General features: G+C 39.6%; 2 protein-coding genes across 2 annotated transcripts; one reads left to right on the top strand and one right to left on the bottom strand.

Moving 5' to 3' along the window:
* Nucleotides 1–2504: 2504 nt before the first annotated feature.
* Nucleotides 2505–11771, bottom strand: NDUFS6 (NADH:ubiquinone oxidoreductase subunit S6). The gene is made up of 4 exons (XM_048046055.2): nt 11431–11771; nt 10003–10056; nt 4499–4621; nt 2505–2651 (listed from the first exon to the last, which is right to left on the bottom strand). The coding sequence occupies exons 1-4, from the start codon at nt 11749–11751 to the stop codon at nt 2586–2588; spliced, it is 564 nt and encodes a 187-aa protein (XP_047902012.2). The 5' UTR covers nt 11752–11771; the 3' UTR covers nt 2505–2585.
* Nucleotides 11772–11780: 9 nt separating this feature from the next.
* MRPL36 (mitochondrial ribosomal protein L36) lies at nt 11781–12538 on the top strand. The gene has a single exon (XM_048046056.2). It carries the CDS (start codon nt 11781–11783, stop codon nt 12099–12101), a length of 321 nt encoding a protein of 106 aa, XP_047902013.2. The 3' UTR covers nt 12102–12538.
* Nucleotides 12539–18830: the final 6292 nt, after the last annotated feature.

Here is an 18830-nt window from a genome sequence, read left to right as displayed (position 1 = left end):
ATCTAGTTCTTCCCCAGTATTAAATAAACAATGCAAATATTACTTACAGGTCAGAAAGTATAAGGATGCTGTCTGCTAATTTTGAGAAGCATATTACAAGAGCAACCTCCAGAGCAGTCAGATGCCATAGGACTCAAAGAAGCTTCAAAAGGATGCACTTGCCTATTGTGGCATAGTCAGATATAGTCATCTTTTATGCCTGTATGAACTAACTATACTTGGCTTGTAAACTAATTTTAGTTACTTTTTAATTAGAGAATTGAGAGCACTGAATATTATGGGAAAAGCCTGGATCATCTTTATTCATTTTTAAAGTTTAAATACATAGTGACTTTCACCATGAAAAGCTTAATATATGTAGCAAAAATAAAGAGAAGATATGCAATCTGTTTTTATTTAGCAGGTGAAAGCAAGATACAGCCATGAAGACTAGCTACACATCAATGTAGAACACTTCCTATTTTCATAGTGACTGAGCATAAAGTATGGTTTGTACTTTAGTAACTGGGATAGCAGGCTATAGATAATTCCTCCCAGGCTGGAGCTATGAAAAACAGAACAGTGACTGACAGAATTAAAGTCTGTAAATTTTATTCCATTATGCTTTCTAGTCTGAATTTTCTGCCTAAGTATCAAAGCAGCATTATGGTTCTTAAGTATTTTAGTCTACCCTCGAAGATTCATTTTCACACATCTGCTTATGACCAGCCAAAGAATTTGCTTTTTCTCACTTTTCCCCCACCTACTGGAGATTAAGGTTGGCCTTTCCACAGGTATGTGGACAGCAGAACTCAAGAGTGCAAGACTTCATATAAACAGCCATTCACAACTAGATATATAAGCCTAGCAGATACAAAATAAGGAGCAAATTCCCAGAGCAAAGTAGAGACCTTCTTTGCTTCACTGGTGTCAATCGATAGCTCCATATACAACAAGTACTTCAGGGAGAACAAGAAGAGCATTCCGTAGCCAAGACCAGTGAGATGGGATTTGTCAGGGTCCTCAGCAGATGCCGTGCCAATTTATTATGAGAAACAGTAATCCAAGCAGCTATGTTATTCATAAGAAAAATCACAAGCACACAGATGACCACATACAGTAAGATATTTCTTGAGTCTATTTGCAGAGATGGTAGCACATTAAGAGAACCGTACCAGCCATATATAACATTGTATAACTCATTATTTCTTAAGTTTAGGTCATTACGGAGAATGAATCAAAGGCTAACCTGATGATCACTGAAATGAGCAGCAATGGAATGGTGCAAAGAGGAAAGGAAGAAGGTGAAAGATATAGAAAGGGAGGTTAAGCTCTCACAGGTGAATAAATGTTTAAAAGGGGTGTATATGCATCTGAGTAGTTGCAGTGATAGCCTCTAAACACATCTTCTCCGGACAGAATAGTTCAGACCTTCCCTTAAGCTTGACTGCACTTGTTCAACTTCATCTATAGCTTGACAAGCAAGCAAATTTAGTAGCCATAGCCCCATGTGACTTTATTCAACTTGATACCATTATATCAATTTAACTACAGCAATATAAACAGCAGCTTTAGTAGAATCCACCCTGTTGAACTTCAACCAAGCAGCAACTATTGCCTGGAACCATGTTCCATTACCAGTGTTTAAGAATTCACTTTCCAGCAACAGATTAAAACTCTCTCTGGAGCAAAGGCCACAGCTTGGATCCTCCTCCTTCAGGCACATGCCTTGTTTGAAAGTCACAGTTATATGTTGGAATGCTACACAACTACACAAATAGGGCAAGAAGGTAGCAAAAAGATGATGTCCTTCAACCAGCCTCCTGCAGACTAGGTGAGGTTACAGTCTAACAACAACTTGTGTACCTACCTATCTATATTATTGGAGCAAAAGACGTTACCTGCAATGGAGCAATATCCCTACTTTCTTGAGTCTGACATGACCAATTCCTAAAGAGGTTTCAAGGGTGTGAAATTGTTGAAGCAAAATCAGATATATACACTCAAATGGAGCACAAATACTTATGCTCTCACCTTTCCCATGTATCAGCTCAAACTGATAACCGTTTTAGGGCACTGTATTTCTTCTATACAGCAAACAAACTGTAGCTACTTAATTCAGGGATCATGATCTTGCTCCTGAGATACATGCCTATAAGTGTTACAACGCTGAATTGTGCTTCCACTTTTTGAATTTAGCTAGACACCAGGCCACAAACAAATTAACAGTATCAAACACCACCAAAAGACAAACACCTAGGATAATCAATCACCCTGTAATTTATATCAAATTCAGTGTTAAAAAGAATACAAATTACTCATTACAAGCCAGCCCTTGCCTCAGTCAGACACCACTTTCAAGCCCACAAGAAGTCTGACAAACAAGGCTGGACATTTGTTCCATAAAAACAAAAATAAATACAAAGTAGATATTGTAATACCATTTGGATCATCAATACTTGTAAAGGTAGTTTTAAAAAGGCACAAACTGGACTTTCCATAGTTAAGAAACACAAATGTAGATCTTGAGCTTTTAATTATATTGTTTATTTATAGTTAAACATTAACATCTTAACAGAAGTCTGCAAGCATGCAGGGATAATCTTTCAGTGATGTTTCTGTTTAAATTGAAGTCCACAGTAGCCACACGTTCCAGTCTTCGTATCTTTGTCCTGCAAAAATATAGACACAACAAATGCTAGTTTCACTTTACAGAACTTTTAGAAATTACAAAGTTTCTCTTACTTACATGTGCCATCTTAAAATGGATCAATATAAGTAAGTACAGAATTTATGCTTACTTGAAACACTGGAAGTAAGAAAGGTGGTAAGAGGTTCATACTTGCTATCTACACCATATGCAGCTTCTCTGCTGCCATTTTTAACTACCAGTCCTGACCTCAAAACACAATTTTTAAGTCCAGCAAATGGTATCTTTTCAGCAATAAAGGAGTCTCTTACCAAACTGGACAGCTTAAGTCAGTTCAGTCGTATTTGCTCCAGTGTTCTGAAAGGATCATTTTGTATTTATTTTAATAGAGAACGTGATTTTTCATTTTCAAGTTATATCTAGACAGGAATTTCAGCCAATAATGTAAGCTGACAGAGTTAGTTACATGAAGGAGGAAAGATCAATAGAATTTCAAGAGAAATCCTGAAAAGAAACGTTTTGGAGAGAAACAGATTACTACAGTGTGTGTAAGATTTTATTCTTCTCTCCAAAAGATAGAAATTATATATAATTAAAATTTAGAAGTGTGACTGATTGCAAGCTATTGTTGTCCTCTTTAACATGAGGAAAAGACAAGACAAGCAGACACAAGGAGAATTTTCTGTTATTTAGCAACATGACTATCGACAAGTTAATATTAAAAGTGAAAAAATCCAGACTACCCTCCAACCCCATAAAGTTGGGATTTCAATCATTATGGCCAATGAAAACAAGCTGATCTAATATCATTCTCTCTGTTTGCAGGTACTAGCATTCAAGAATTCAACTACAGACCTCACATAATTTAATTGTTAACACAAAAAGATATCAAAAGTTACAAAAACTAAAGCGTTTCTCAAGAAGAGTGTGAAGCAGGCCAAAAAGATCAACGTTAAGTCAGACCGGAGTGCTACAGAAGTTAACTTCTTAAGACTAAAGAATACAAGCTTCCTAAGTTTTATGAATTAGGCCATCAGAACATCTGCCTTTGAAGAATGTAAAATAAATCATTATAAAATGCTTACTTTGTTCAAAATAGAAGTAATTATGATTGTCTCAACAGTGCTGACAATAAAGGACACTACTGTCAGTTCCCCTACCACTCTTTTGGGTATTAAGCAAATGTCAAAGTTGAGGTAAGCAAGCAAAGACTAAGTTATCTGCAGTAAGGGTCTGCCTCAGGACAGTGCCTAATCAACTGATTCCCTAAGTTCATCAGTACCCTCAATATTCTTACAAGCCAGAGTAAGAATGCATTGGAAACTACATTGCTACTGTCAGCGAGAATAAGACATTATTTTTCACTGATTCTCTGACTATAATGAATCTTTCAGTCTTCAGAAATGCCAAGGTTTCTAAAGACAGGTTTTTTTTCCTTTTTTTTCCCCCTTGAGCTTACAGGATTCTAAAATAAACCACAGTCCCAAGAATAATGCAAAAGTATGGCTAGTCTACACAGTGGCATTTAAATAGAGTAAACGCCTCAAGATATAGCAAGTTTGATTTGTGGGTGTTTGTTTTTTTGCTCATAAAAAGTAATATGAACGAGCACTGCCTTATTTGTTTTGTTATGACATTTATTTTTTTCTAAAAAGTTAAAATCACAAGCAAGAAATTTCTGGTAGCTTCAAACGGAAACTCTCAAATTCTTCTAGGTAGAAAGAAATCTTAATTTTGTATTAGGCACCAAATAAAATGAGCCTCTTAGTAGGTTTTTTTACTTCATTAAACTAACATGCCAAAGAGTAGATGAACTTACAGACAAGAAATAACAAGCAAAACATGCTATATGAAGAACAAAGATATTACCAAGTTTATGTATACTTTAGGATGTCCCAAAGCTCCACCACCACCATCGCATGATATCACTCTGCTTTCAACTTCACTCACAGGCTGCTCTGCTATTAAATCAATTGCAAAATTCTTGTTCACCTGAAAGAAAAAAAAAAAAAGAAAGCTTCCAGTTATCTTGCACACTCAAACAGAAAACAACTGCTTCCCCAAACAGTTACACTGCAACCAACTTAAGAAGTTCCTACATAGTTTTTTTCCTGACTTTCTCCACAGCTGTAACAACTTCAGCTGCACTGTATTTGTTCACCAGAGCAGTGAACTAAAGGTGTTAAACCTCACAAAAATAATCCCCATACCCTGGCACAGACCACATCTATGCTCAGGTTTACATGACCTAAGCAGATTCAGCAAAAAGGTGAGCAGTAACAAGCAGCCGAGAACAGAAAATTTTTAACCGACACTGCCTCTGTATTGCTTTTGCCACTACATGTTAAAATTGCAAAAATCTATGCTGATAAACTCAAAATAATGGTGGGACAAGTAAGGTCAGGAGAGAGATAAAACAACTGCCAGTAATTTAGAGCCTCCCACCATGCATGTTACTCTAGCACTGCACATGAATCTCAGGAAGACATGAACTTGGTACACAACAGTTAGAAAGGCAAATTGTTCAGAATTAGAAACGAGAAAAGCCTCTAAACACTGTTATGCCACTCTGTAAATCCATCTTATTCACAATTCCTGAACATGTATATCACTATGGACTGTCAGACTTTTTACTAGAGCATGTCTGTGAGACCTGCTGAACACAACCATTCCCAGAGAGCACCAGAGGCACGCAACAGAGCAACCTGCACCTACACAGAACCTGCAGCACTTTCCTCATTCGTCTGTGCCACCTTCTTCTAACTAGGTCAGAGCCAGCACTGAGCAGACAACCACCTCTGTCAAAAGCAATGTTATACACACGAGAATATAAAATAATATGCAAACCCAAAGAAGGTGCTATCTACCATACTGGGCATAACTTTCATTAACTTGTCAGTATCTGACAAGTATCTGAGTCTTAGGAAAAATACAAGATTTTTAAGTGCCCATTAAATGAATCTCTAAGAACCGCAAGGGTATTTTTGTATAGTTTTAGCACACGACAACTTAGATTCTTTTGCCAAGCCTTCAATTAAGTTTCCACAAAAATCTGTGCTTTTCATACAGCAACAGAAAAGTCAGTTTGCCAACCACAGGATTTTATTTGCTTAAAGCTAAATAAAGTTAACAAAAAAATTAACTTTCAGTATTGTAGCAAAATGGCAAAGTCAAGAAACTCATTGCTTGGGACTGACATCCACAAGTTGCATGCAATCTCAGTCAGCTTGCAAGGATTTTAACTGCTGCTTTAAATAACGATCAAAATTTTGGATCTTTCTTTTTATGCTGAAGGAGGAAGATAGCACTATGGTGCAACTCTGCTTCAAGATCAGAAAGAGAACTCCACTCTTCCATATACTGGTTTATTTCTGAACCACAAACAAGCCTGTGGGAATAGGGGGAAAATAAGAACCTCTCATCTACTGTACAACAATGACTTGTTTCTGGTTCAGCATGCTAAACAAAAGTCTAGGAATGTGCAAGGAAAACATGCCAGAAAAAAAGACTGAGGAAAAAAATTATGATGGGATAAAAAAAAAAAAGAAGTAATTTTTGCTTCAGTTATATCACGTCCCTTCAATTAAAGCACAGTAGTAGTTACTGTGGAAGGGAGATTTTTCCCTAAGCACACTCAAACAGTGTGGTCCTTATCCAAAGCATAACTCAATGAACAACTTTTTTTCTCCCCCCAGTGCCAGTCTGACAATGCCACTGCTGCTTGTTTCCAGCTACTTGCCTGTGCCAGTACATTGTCTGTGAGGCTGAGAGTGAAAAACCAAACCTGGAACTGACCCAGATCCAAAAGTCCAAAGGAAAAGAAGTCTTTATTTAAACCAGACCATCTCTGATGTCAGTTCTTCTCATGGCTTCTGCTTCTGTACTAGCACAACAGGAAGAGTGGAGCTGAAGTGGAAATTGCAGTGTGGCATTAGATTCTGTGTCATCTTAGGGATTATACGAGGACAGGATTATACTGGTCTGGCTGCACAGATGCAGTTTAATAGCTGCCATTTTCAGTTTTCTCACAGCTACTTGTTTTAGACCCTTGCCAGAGATCATTAATCCCCCAGTTCTGCACATTTAAACATTCAAGATCCAGCATGGAGAACAATGATTTCAGCTAAAACACATGGATTTCGTTAGCCAAACGATTAGACTGGCAGAACTGAAGTGACAACGTCCACATAACCTGGCCCTGCTCTCCCACAGCCTGGCAGGCTCTCAGAAGGGCCATGTGTAGAACCAAGGTGTGCGGCCAGACCTCACCGGGGGCACGTGCAGCCCAAGACTGAGGTTCAAAACAAGTAGCTATGGAGGCTGTACTTGTCTCGTAACAAGTCCTGTTTGATTAAGCAGAGCACAGCGAAGAAAAAGAAGTAACTGAGGAAGCACAGTCACCAAGTCAGCAGGCTAGCATCAGCTTCAGAAACAAGGCAACATTCAGACTACAAACAGTGCTGTGAAAATCCAATACAAGCAGCTGAAATGCATTTGGGGAATTCCTATAAGGGCAAAGCCACTAGAAAGATATCCCACTTTGCTAACCACAGATAAATTCACCAAAGATAAACACAGATGATTTTTAGTATTTAATAGGTAAATTTTGTTCCATCTTCACAATTAAAACCTAGCACTAAATCTTGCTTAACAGACGTATAGCTTGCCGTTTGCTGGGGAAAGAGGAGCTGGGCTGAACTTGAAGCTTTCAGTGTTCCTTCATACAAAAAGTGAACCAGAAATAAATTGGTCACAAGGACACATTAGCAGGACTTGCAAGCTATGGAAAATTAGAGTCAAAGAGCACATCCTACAAAGTTACAGAGGTAGCACAGAAAGAGACATTGCATTTGGAACTCGATCACTGCTCTCCCAGGAATAAGCTTCTGAACACATTTTAAGCAACATTTGCATTTAATTATTTCCTATGTAAAATTCCTATTTTTGCCATGCAGCATAAGTTAAATAGCACATATCTTACGAAATTCATGATACAATGAAGTCAACAACACAAAAAAAAAATCAAAAATCAGCACAATGAGTTCTGGTTAAATTAGAAAAGTAATATTTATATATGTATGCATTAAAAAACTACCACATCTTATACTTAATGCCTCTAATATCCATACACATCTGGATCATTAGCACTAAAACACTGACCAGGCATGGGAGAACACAGTCCAGCTAAACAATTCCTGTTTCTCTCCCAAAGGACAGCAGCAGATCCCTCAGGGAATTGTGGTGCCTGATTATTAGGAAGAACTGAATGCTGGAGGACATATACCCTCTCTGTTGATAAAGAGCAGCAGCAAGCCTACAAAATAACTTTTCATTTGGCTGATGTTAGTGTTGCTTAATTTTGCCTTTGAGGCTTCACTACTTTAGAATATTTTAAATCTTAGTTTTATTTATTAAACTTTATCACTCCTTCAGCAAATGCTCATATGCCTTCATAAAAACACCCTTGCAATGTGGGTAGGGACTAAGATTTTAAATATGCAGAGGCAAATTAAGCCTCAAAACTCGTATTTAAACAGATATATAGATAGGTGATTCAGCAAAGCATTTAATTATGTGCTGATGCTGAACAAAAAATGGCACTAGAACCATCCTTAAAGTTTTTTTTTCAAATGAAAACACCGCCTAATTTTCAGATGCCAGATGCTTACAGCTCCCACATCTTAAACGTAAGCACCTAATGGATATAGGCTAAGTCTTGAATTTTTAGAGCAATTTGGGAATGAATTTCCATTGAAGTCACAAATGCTTGGAGAGAGGGAGAACAAAGTTAAACTGCATCAGCCAGCAGTCTAAAAACAAACAAGAAAAGCCCCCAAGCTTTAAGCATATATCAAACCCCAACAGCTTTGCAGCTTCCTTACAGACTAGTGTATTATCATACCCAAATTTACAGTAGAACTTAACTCATAAGAATCTGAAATCATACCACTAAGTAACTAAGAAGGATGTTTAAAAATCACACTACTAACTTGTAAATGGTATTGGATGGCTTTATAGCTTATTTTAAGGCAAAAGGTATAACACTGAAAAGATAATTTGTAAGTTTGCAAATTTAAGATCCTTCTTCAAATTAACTAGATACACAAGGTTGTGGATTTATCCAATTACTCTGCATCTATGCTTTCCACTACCCCAAAATATTAGTTATTTCAACTGAAGTTCAGTTGGAAACTAGCATTTCCAGGTCTATCCAGCTTACTTCAGTTTTGAGCACTCAGTTTGGAAAAGCAGAAACATTTAAAATAAAAAAAAATGGTTATTGACTGAAGTTGGGCGCCTAAAGCAAGTGACATGGCACTTCATTTAATACTTTATACCTATAGAAAAGTTTTGTCAGATAGTTATTAGCAGTAATACAGCACTATAATATTTTTATGTTCTGAATTTAGTAAATCACTGTTAACAAAAATTTTTCCTCAAACAGAAAAGTGTGAGGCATTTTGGATCCCTCCCACCCCCCCCCTTAAGTCTTCTACTTGACAGAGTTAGCCTTACCATAGTCATGCAGAGAAACACAACCACATCAATATTACATTTTAACTTGGATCCCAGTTTCTAGGACAAGTCATGGTCAGCATGCAACCATGTTATTCCAGAAGTATCAAAATATGTATGTATACTTTGCTTACTCAAATTATCGTATTGCTAAGATATGAGTTCTAATGTTTGTGCTCTGTTTTCTGGGTAGTTATTACATATTATAAATTATATTCCATTTTTCTCTATTCCCATATTTAAATATAGTATGACTTTCAGCAGAAAAAATAAGTCACTGCATTTGAGATTACCAAAAATGAAAACATGCTATCAGTCTGAATAGTTAACATGCACATAGATAGCTAAGGTTACTAAATTTCTTATCTCAAATGTTTATGTTTGTCACATATAATCTAAAGCCTAGCTTTCACTTTTTTTGTTAAAAGAAGGCATATTCAAACAACACTATTAATTTTGTAGTTTACCAAGGGAAAACAATGAAAACATGCTGTCATTTACAGTTTTAAATTATAACACTAGATTTCAGGCCCAACTCCCAAATATTTTAAAAACCCATAAACTTCTGCAAAGTTCCTCATTATTTCTGACCGTTTTAGACTTAAGCCCACCAAGCTACTGAAACCCTGGTTTTCCTTCTTTATAGACAAGATCAAACAGCTAAATTAACAAGAAAAGGGCAGTACCCAGAAGCTACTATATGCTGTACTGAAAGAAGATTTTTCACTCTAGTGAGAAGAAGAACACAAAAAACCCGAAATCCAACAAATTTTATTTCTGCATTTTGGTGGTTGAGGACATCAAGTATTTAAAAGAAGTGCCACTTCCTCTCCCCGAGGGAAAGTGGTAAGAGTTACCTCTTTTTGTCGCCCAACAAATCTAACTTTCCTGTAATCTTTTTCTTCATACACCTGAAAAGTAAAATAAAAATGATTTTATTTAAAAAATAATGACCTTGAAGAACACAAAGGCTTACAGAACTATCAAGTGTAAGTCATTTAAATCTTTTAGTCAGTTTCAAGCATTGTCATCATCTTACAATTATATACTGCATAGGAAAAATTAATTTTCACTTCTGTCACAGAGAAAATAAATTCTAGGTTGGAAAGTTAAGAAGAATAGGCAGAGGGGGCAAGGCAGGGATGCTTAAAGCCAGTAAACAGAAGCCTCATCTGTGACCAGAGATACAAACAGAAGGTTTATTACTTCTAGTGATGGTTTTTGATCCCACACTGCCATCTGGAAGATGAAATAAACTATGAGATGTAAGATAAATAATATATGATATGCAATACATATAATAAATATACATACACATTTATATACACACACATAGATACACATGCACTCTTGAGTCAAGTAACTACAGGGGTAGTCTTCTAACATCAACTACACCCCCCACAGCTCTTTCATGTTTCCACAAAACACTACATGACTATCCCTAGTTCTCATGCTCAACTTTTACACGAGAACAGAAAAACAAAGTGACGTGTCACTTACACAAGGGTACCTCCCAGCTGTCAATGCTTCAGTTGCATCAAGTGTTGCATTCAGATCACAACGTTTGGCAATGGCTATGCTAATGACCCTATCTAAGACAGCATTTTGCTTTTGAAGCCACACATACCTTTTGCCTATGCATCATCCAAAAACGTTAAGGCCATAGTGTGTATTAAATAAAGAATCACTCCATTCTGTCATAAGCCTGACAAAATATCTGACAATGAAATACATACATACTGTCTAGATACTCTGGTTCAGAAAACTAAAGTTATTTACTTTCTGAATGCTTTCTTCACTCCTTTCATAAAATTACTAAGGCTGGAAAAGACCACCAAGATCACCTGGTCCAACCACTGTCCTACCAATGCCACCCACTAAACCACCAACCCCAAAGCACCACGTCCAGCCTTTCCTTGAACACCCCCTGGGCCGGTGACTCCACCACCTCCCTGGGCAGCCCTTTCAATGCCTGACTGCTCTTTCTGAGAAACGTCTCCACATTTCCAACCTGAACCTCCCCCCGCACAACTTGAGGCCACTCCCTCTAGTCCTATCACTAGTTACCTGTGAGAAGAGGCCGACCCCCAGCTCCCCACACCTTCCCTTCAGGTACTTGTAAAGACCAATAACCTCTCCCCTGAGCCTTTCCAGCCAGCGTCCCCCCAGCCTGCAGCACTGCACGGGGTCGTTGTGCCCCAAGTGCAGGACCCAGCGCTGAGCCATGTTGAACCCCCCGGGGGAGCCACGCCTGCCCGCCGTGCCCGGCGTCCCCGCGGCCTCACCTGCCCCGTGTGTGTCACCAGCTCGCCGCTGCCAGCCGCCCGCAGCCCGTAGTGCCGCCAGGACGCGGCGGGCAGGGACGGGCGGCGCAGCGGCAGCAGCAGCAGCCAGCGGCGGAAGGTCGAGCCGGGCGCCGCCATTTTGCGCCCTCTCCGGCGGCCGTGCGCATGCGTCTCCCCTGCCCCTCCGTCAGCGTTGCTGCCGGGGAGCGGAGCCGCCGCGCCGGCTGGGAACGGTTGGTGGCCGTTGGGGGCCGTTGGGGGCCGTTGGGGGCGGCGGGGCTCGGTAACGGGGGGAAGAGGGGTCGTGAGGGGTGTGCTCATGGCCGCGCTGTCCCCGCAGGGCGCGGAGCATGCTGTCCCTCCTGGCTAGAGCCGCCGCCGGGCCGCTCCGCTCGCTGGGCCGCTCGCCCTTCAGCTCGCTGGCGCCGCGGTGGCGGGCGGCGGGGGGGCCCCCATCGGCCGCCGGGGCCTCGCCGCTGTGGAAAGGGGCGGCCGCCTCCCCGGCCCTGCCCGCCGGCCCGCCGCTGCCCGGCCTCCTGCAGCTCTTCGCCGGGCTGAAGACGAAGACGACGCTCAGAAGGCGCTGTAAGGACTGCTTCATTGTTCGCCGCAGGGGCCGGCTCTACGTTTGCTGCAAGACCAACCCCCGGCACAAGCAACGGAAGCTGTAGCGCCGCGGTCGCCGCCCGTCGGAGCGGTTGCCCAAAAGGGCTTTTCCGTGGAGCTCCTGAGAGGAAAGAAATAAACGTGGTGTTTCTGTGTAAGGTCTGTGAATCCGAGTGTGTACAGCCGTGTCACTGGGATCGCTGCCGGTTCACTGGCTGCCTGTTGACTTCTGGCAGCTAGGGACCCAAGTCAGAAAGTGCTGTAGGTGACAGTGCTGGATCTTAATTCTAAAAGTAGAGTGAATCAAGTTCGTGGCGGTCACTGCCTTACCTTTGTTTCAAACTGTGGATGCTGAGAACTCAAAGCCACGACTTTCAGGATCTCTTGGTTATTTAGCCTTAATGCCTTACAACCAATTAGTTTACTCTTAAGTTAGTAAGAGTGAAGCTAAAGCTTCTGACTTGGATGCATCTGTGCTTAATTAAAGCAAAATGAAAATAAACATGGCTGATAGTGCATTATTACAACATACTGTGAATATTCCGTGAAAGAAAACTGTGATGTTGAAAACTGTGGTAACAGAGACAATACCCTCTAACTTAGCTAAGCCCTGAAGTGGGAAATGATATTAAATATGTTACATCAAAAGATGGTGTGCCAGCTTTTGGGTTAGTTCGTATGTAAGGTAAAAAATTCTTTTCACTGTTGAGTTACAGCACGGATAACCTTACGTAGCTTCAATAATGCCAGTATAACCAACCCTTGCTTAACATTATGGGTTTTAACAAGAGATGATGGCATTTTATCAGTGTAATATGAGGCAATCTAGAAATTTTTAAGTTAGAGCATCTAATGTCATAATTTAATAATATATTGCCTATATGGTATATGTTGAAGTGTTCTCAGTGTGTTCATTCTTCTGAGAAGTCCCCTCTGATGGTTGTGGTGTACCTGCTATTCTACTAGTAAAAGGTTTCCTGACCCTTAACACAAAAAGGCGGTAGCTGTGGTAGCTAGGAATTACTGCCTTATGACTAGAGTTTGTAAACTGATTTTTGTGGATATCTGCAACAAACATGAAAAGAGTAATTTCAGCTTCCAGCTAATTTGTCCGAAGTTTCTGTAAAGATTTAGGCTCGCTGACAAATGCCAATGAGGCCCTAGAATTATTTTAGTACAGCTTTTTGTGTATCCCTTGAAACAGCTCTCCAGCAGAGTTTGGGGAGAATGACTAGGAACATAAATGCCTCAAAGGTCATACGGCTGAGCATGCTGTTGAATGCAAACTGCTGGATCTGTGTAGCAGCGGGTGAAAATTTAGACAGCCATAATTGCTGCAATCCCCAAGTGTGTTCCTAGTGCTTCTGAACATCATTGTGCTTGAAGCAGGGGTGTTTGATCTTCCTGTGAACCGCAAGTTCTCAGCACAAGATACCAAACTATGCTTTTGGACAAGTAGGTTACTGCTACAAGATTGTCAGAGCACTGTGAGATAGTGTCCCAAACTTAGAAGAGGTGAAGTTGATTGAGCACAATCTGTATTTGAGGTTGCTCAAACAGTATGATGACTAGAAGGACTTTTCTGCCCTCTTAAAATTCCACGACTTGAAAATTCTACTAACTTCTATAATTATACCTTTTCATTTTTACTAGGTTCTTGGCAGGCAATGAGAAGCTGGAAAGTTGTGGCTAAATAACCCAGAGGCAATGGTTATTGACTGGTCCCTATGTGTCTGAGCACTTTGTCTTTTCATTCACGTCTCACTACAGGAAATGTGGATTTGGAAGGAGAGGAACAGGTTAGTTAACATAGACATCCATCTCAGGAGACATCGAGGAAATTCACGGCAATGAAGGGGGAGAAAAATGGCTAGCGTCATCTAACCAGAGACACAGGCTGACTCAAAACTTGGAAGCCTACTCAGAACCAAAGAACCTTGAAGTAGTTGAAAACTTGATGTACCTCACAAAGCATGGCTGAAGTTTACACGCTCACAAATAAGAGCTCCTACTTTATAAATAAATTTCCTGGGAAAGTTTTACCCTTGCTTTAATGCACTTTGCCAGCTAGGCAGTCTAAGCAACTGGAGATTTTAAAAGCTCCGATTCCCACCTTAGAGTCAGTAGTACCTTTTAGTTTAGGTGCATGCTGTATATTTTGTTTTGGCAGAAAAGCCTGCATGCTGTAAACCTCTGTGACACCTGGTGAGTGCAGTTATTAATACACCATTAAGGTAAAGAGTGTGCATATGTTCAGAAAACCCAGTGGTGAGGTCCACCTGCTTTACTGGAAAGTCATGGGGAATGTGCAAGGACTTACCATGAATGAGTTGGCCATCAAATGAGGTGAGGGTCTGCAGGTTGTTTTTTTTAGCAAAAGTAATTATCAGCTGTACTTACTGCCTCCCAAACAGTTGATCCAGCCCCATGATTCTGTCAGAAAAAAGGCTCGCACTCTGGTACAAGACAAAGTGTGCTGGGGTTCACTCTGGGGCTTGCTTGCCAAGGGCAACATCAGATGGTGAAGAGAGAGACCTGCAAGTACGAGCTGGCAGGGCATGGAGCAGCAATCGCTCTCCAGCTAGAATCAGAAGGTAGTGGCACGTGGCATTCAGGGGCAGCTTTACTCGGGTCAGGCTGGTATCTGTTAAATCTGGTCTAATTCTCCGCAACAGGGAATGAAATTTACAGATGGCTTACTGTACAGGGGAGAGGGGCACAAATTACTATGCTTTCATTTTCCCTGTTAGCCCAAGGCTTTAGTTCAAGTTTGTATACAATACAGATTGAGCAGGCTATTTCAACAACTTATAATTAGGAAAAATCATGTTACAATTAAAGCCATTAAATTTAGTGCTTCTAGTCAGAAGTTTAAGATTTGAAGTAATATGAATTCAGATGTTTAACACGGCTGTAGATTACTCATGTGTCATCATCTGAACTATTAGCTTGTGATACCTTGGGGTGGAGTGTTCAAAAGAAGGGAGTATTCGTGGTCATCACTGAAACGTCATGTAGAAACATCGGTAGTGCTAATAGATTTTGGAAAGAGGATTATAGGATTAGAAAACAGAAGGCTCAGAATTGTAATTGTGTTCTGCCATTGACTTACTGTATTATCTTGGAAAAGTAGTTTTGCCTTTGTCTCTATTTCTCCATCTGTTAAATGGGAATACCGAGTCTCCTGCTTCTAAGAACCTTTTTTGTTTTGTTAATGTCCACAAATTGTTACAGAGGTATTCTAAAAAAATAAAATCAGATTTCATAGCTTCCTGTAATTTATGTGACATCATGAAGGTGAACTTGTGGTGCACGTTTATTTTAGGTTTATTTACCTAATTTATTTATGAGATGCTGAAATAATGTCAGTCATTAGCCTAGTTGTTGGTAGGTGAGGGTTTACATCTTTCATTACAGACTTTCTGGATGTCGTGTTACTTAATAGGTTTTTTTTCAAAGGTTAGGGTATACAACTGCTACTTAAGTTACCCAGACCGTAAATTTAGTCCTGTAAAACTAAAAAACCCATCAATGTTAGTTCCATAAATGTATGATTTTTCTTTTTTATTTCGTCCTTTTTACAAGATGTTGTGAGGGCAGAAGATGAAAGGTAGAGCAAAGGTAAGGAGAGCGCAGCTAGAATGTAAAATGGTTTAGGGGGAAAATAGGACCCAATAACACAGGAAGAAGAGTCCTTACACTAAAAAATGAAATAAGACTCAGGCTCCAATTACAGTTTCAGCCTCTAGTTTTCTGCTGATTTTGTGTCTAGGTTACCCCTTCCAGCAATTCTTCATTCTTCTTTAAATCCCTGCAGTGGAGTAGGAGTGTGACAACTGATGTCTCCTGTGATTGTCTCCATTGTACAGTTATGAAAATAATTTGCAGTTGTGAGTGACCGAACTTGCTTAATTCCTCCAAACTGTTTCAGGGAATGAGACTGTCACATTCCCAGTATGCAACAGGTGGATATGTATTTAGGTCAACTGGAGGATAAATCTTAGAACTCATGTATATTAACGACTGTCAGACTTTATGATTGCACGTATGGGAATTACTGCGTTGGTTGTTGAATTCAGGACAACAGCTCTTCAATAATGACAGGTGAGGGAGAAATGTTTGGAAATGGTGCTACTGGGGGAGCTACAACTGCTTGGATCCAGGAGGTGCACGCAGAGGTTAGCTGACTGACAGGTGACTTTTCCAGATTCTGACATCACCAAAGTCAGTTTCATAACAGCTGTTTTATTTTATTGGTTCTGTATACACCTTGTAGCTTTTCCAATTATTTTATCATACCGTGTACATAATCAGAAAGATAAAAATAAGCGCAAGAAAACGCAAACCTTAAGAACAATTGCTAATGGCTTTGTGAAGTATTAACAATTGGAAGCTTTCATTTGTAGAGGGATGAAGTAGATGACTCATCTGTCGATAATATCCATGAGTGTGACTGTGCAAAGGAAAATTAAAAGTTGGAATTTTGATTTTACAAGAAAAATAAAAAATAAGTACTCTTGAACAAGGAAAAAGGAAGTGAGAAGCAGGCTGCTTTCTCATATTTGTTTAACAATGCAAATGGACACTGCAGCACCACTGGAGATACTTCAGAATGTCTTCTGTGTAGTGCCAGGGTCTTCCTGTAGTTTCAGTGCGTTCCACGCATCTGATACTAGATAGGCTTCATTACCAAAGGTAGTTTACATATATCTGCAGCATCACCATACTCTAAGGTTCTGAGTCAACAAGGTATATGCATATTATATGTATTGATGAAAACTATCACATGACTTTTAAGGTATAAATTAAGGACACTGTTGTCCCGTTCATGTTAATAAGGCTGGTTATCCATTTAAATACTTGTGTGCATTCCGTCACAGCTCATCAGATTATTCATTTAGAGCTCTGAATCTGTACCAGTAGCTTAAATGGTGGGCTGAACATGGTAGTCCAAAAGTCTGAGAACGGGCTGGATCTTTCTGACTTGCTGGGATGGTTTACTTCACAAAACAGGAGGGGTCAAGCCCTCATCTGTCCAGTCTCTCCTACTCTCCAGGACAGAATTCTTCTACGTGTTAGAATAGCTGAACTGCCCAAGAAGCTGCTATTGAACTGTCACACTTTCAGCCCAGTTTATTTAGGTACGTGGTATTGTTTTACTTTTATACCTCTGGGAGATAAACTGTAGCAGTTTATTGCTCCATATCCCACTCATAGTGGAGGCAGCAATCTTTATAAGAGATTCATCACAGTGAAGACATTGAACCTGATCTAAAAATGATGAAAATGGTTATGGAGAGAATATTGGTACCCAAGATGAAGCTGTCACTTACTAGAGTTATCCACCAGCCTCCAGAAATGGAAAACTCACATTTCACTGAGAAGCTTGGGCATCAGACTTTGAACTCTGTTGTCTGTAAATGTGAATACAGAATTGAAAGAGAACATTGTTTTTCAAGGAGGCACATGTTTTTATATACCACATTGTGCAAAAAGAAAAAAAAAAGTGAACTCAGCACTTTGTGGAGTTGTTGATCTAAAAATATATTGGTTTCCTTTAGTGGCTGAAAATAAGCAAAGAAACATGCAGGAAATAATACAGGCTTCTCTGTTGTAAATGATTAAAGATTGGTAACGGACTATGCCCAAATGAGGAAAAGGCCAGGAACAAGCAGTCTCAGGGTGTAAAAAGGGATTTATCATGAAGGAAAACTTCGTTATAAAGTGGGAAACATTTTCTTTATAAAAGAAGTGTCTGTGATATCTAGAATTGGCCACTTTCATAGGAAGTTCAAGGTTTAGATAAAACCTACTGTATGTAGATTGTGTGCCAAGTAGTTTATTTTTGCTTTGAATGCTCATTCTGATATTAAATGATATGTTGGTTTCAAGAAAGTTGTCTGGACATTCATCCTAATCTCCAGTTGCAGAGTCATGAAAAGGGAACTTATATGATATGTTTAAAGGAACGACAAGACAGTAAATACAAAGCAATAATCCGGGACTCAGTCTGGAGGATGAAGAATTCTATCCTAAGAGAGGTAAACACATAAGGTCAAAAAACACAGGGCTGCAGCCTGTCATGCATCTAAGAGTCTGCTCCAAGACACTGTCACTTCGCTGGTGAGCTGTTTTGGTTTCCTTTATGGTTACTGAGTTTTGTGCCTTTCACTGTTAAAGTGCTTAATTCAAGGCAGCCTTGTGTCTTTTGGTAAGGTAATGAGATCAATCATCTTAAATTCTTACTATAAAATATTTTTTCTAGCCTTTGCATATTTCTATTTTCTCTACCTCCCCCCCCCCTTTTTTTTTCATATAAAGCTACAGGAACTGTATGCAGAATCAACCAGTGTATTGCTGAACACTGAGGTTAAAATGCTCCTGAATTTTCCACACACCGTTCTTCTACTTCCATCTTCTGAAGGTCACATTAATGCTACAGCTTTCCATTAAGGGTTCAGGTTTGTGGTCATTTTTCTACGACCAGTAAAGAGTTCACACTGTTCCTCAAGCAATTCTCCATTGTGCAGGTATGGCTGCAACACCTGGTTGCTACGTGTACAACTTTGCACTTGAATGTAACAGAATAAAATTGTTTTGTGTAGGTTCATTGTGTTGAGCAGCATACATTTTTCCCTGTGACTCTCCTATCATTGTTACCTCTTTGCTGATTTTTATTACCCCGCATTTATCATTGCTTGATCTGTATCAGTCCCAGATCACTGATAAAAACACAAGATATCTATCATTTGTCCTGATACTTCTGAAACCACAGTGAAAGAAATTTAAATTTT

This window comes from Anser cygnoides, chromosome 2, assembly GCF_040182565.1.
Source record: "Anser cygnoides isolate HZ-2024a breed goose chromosome 2, Taihu_goose_T2T_genome, whole genome shotgun sequence".
Lineage (NCBI taxonomy): Eukaryota > Metazoa > Chordata > Aves > Anseriformes > Anatidae > Anser > Anser cygnoides.
Note: the sequence above shows the minus strand (reverse complement) of the source record. Positions and strands in the feature narration are given on the sequence as shown.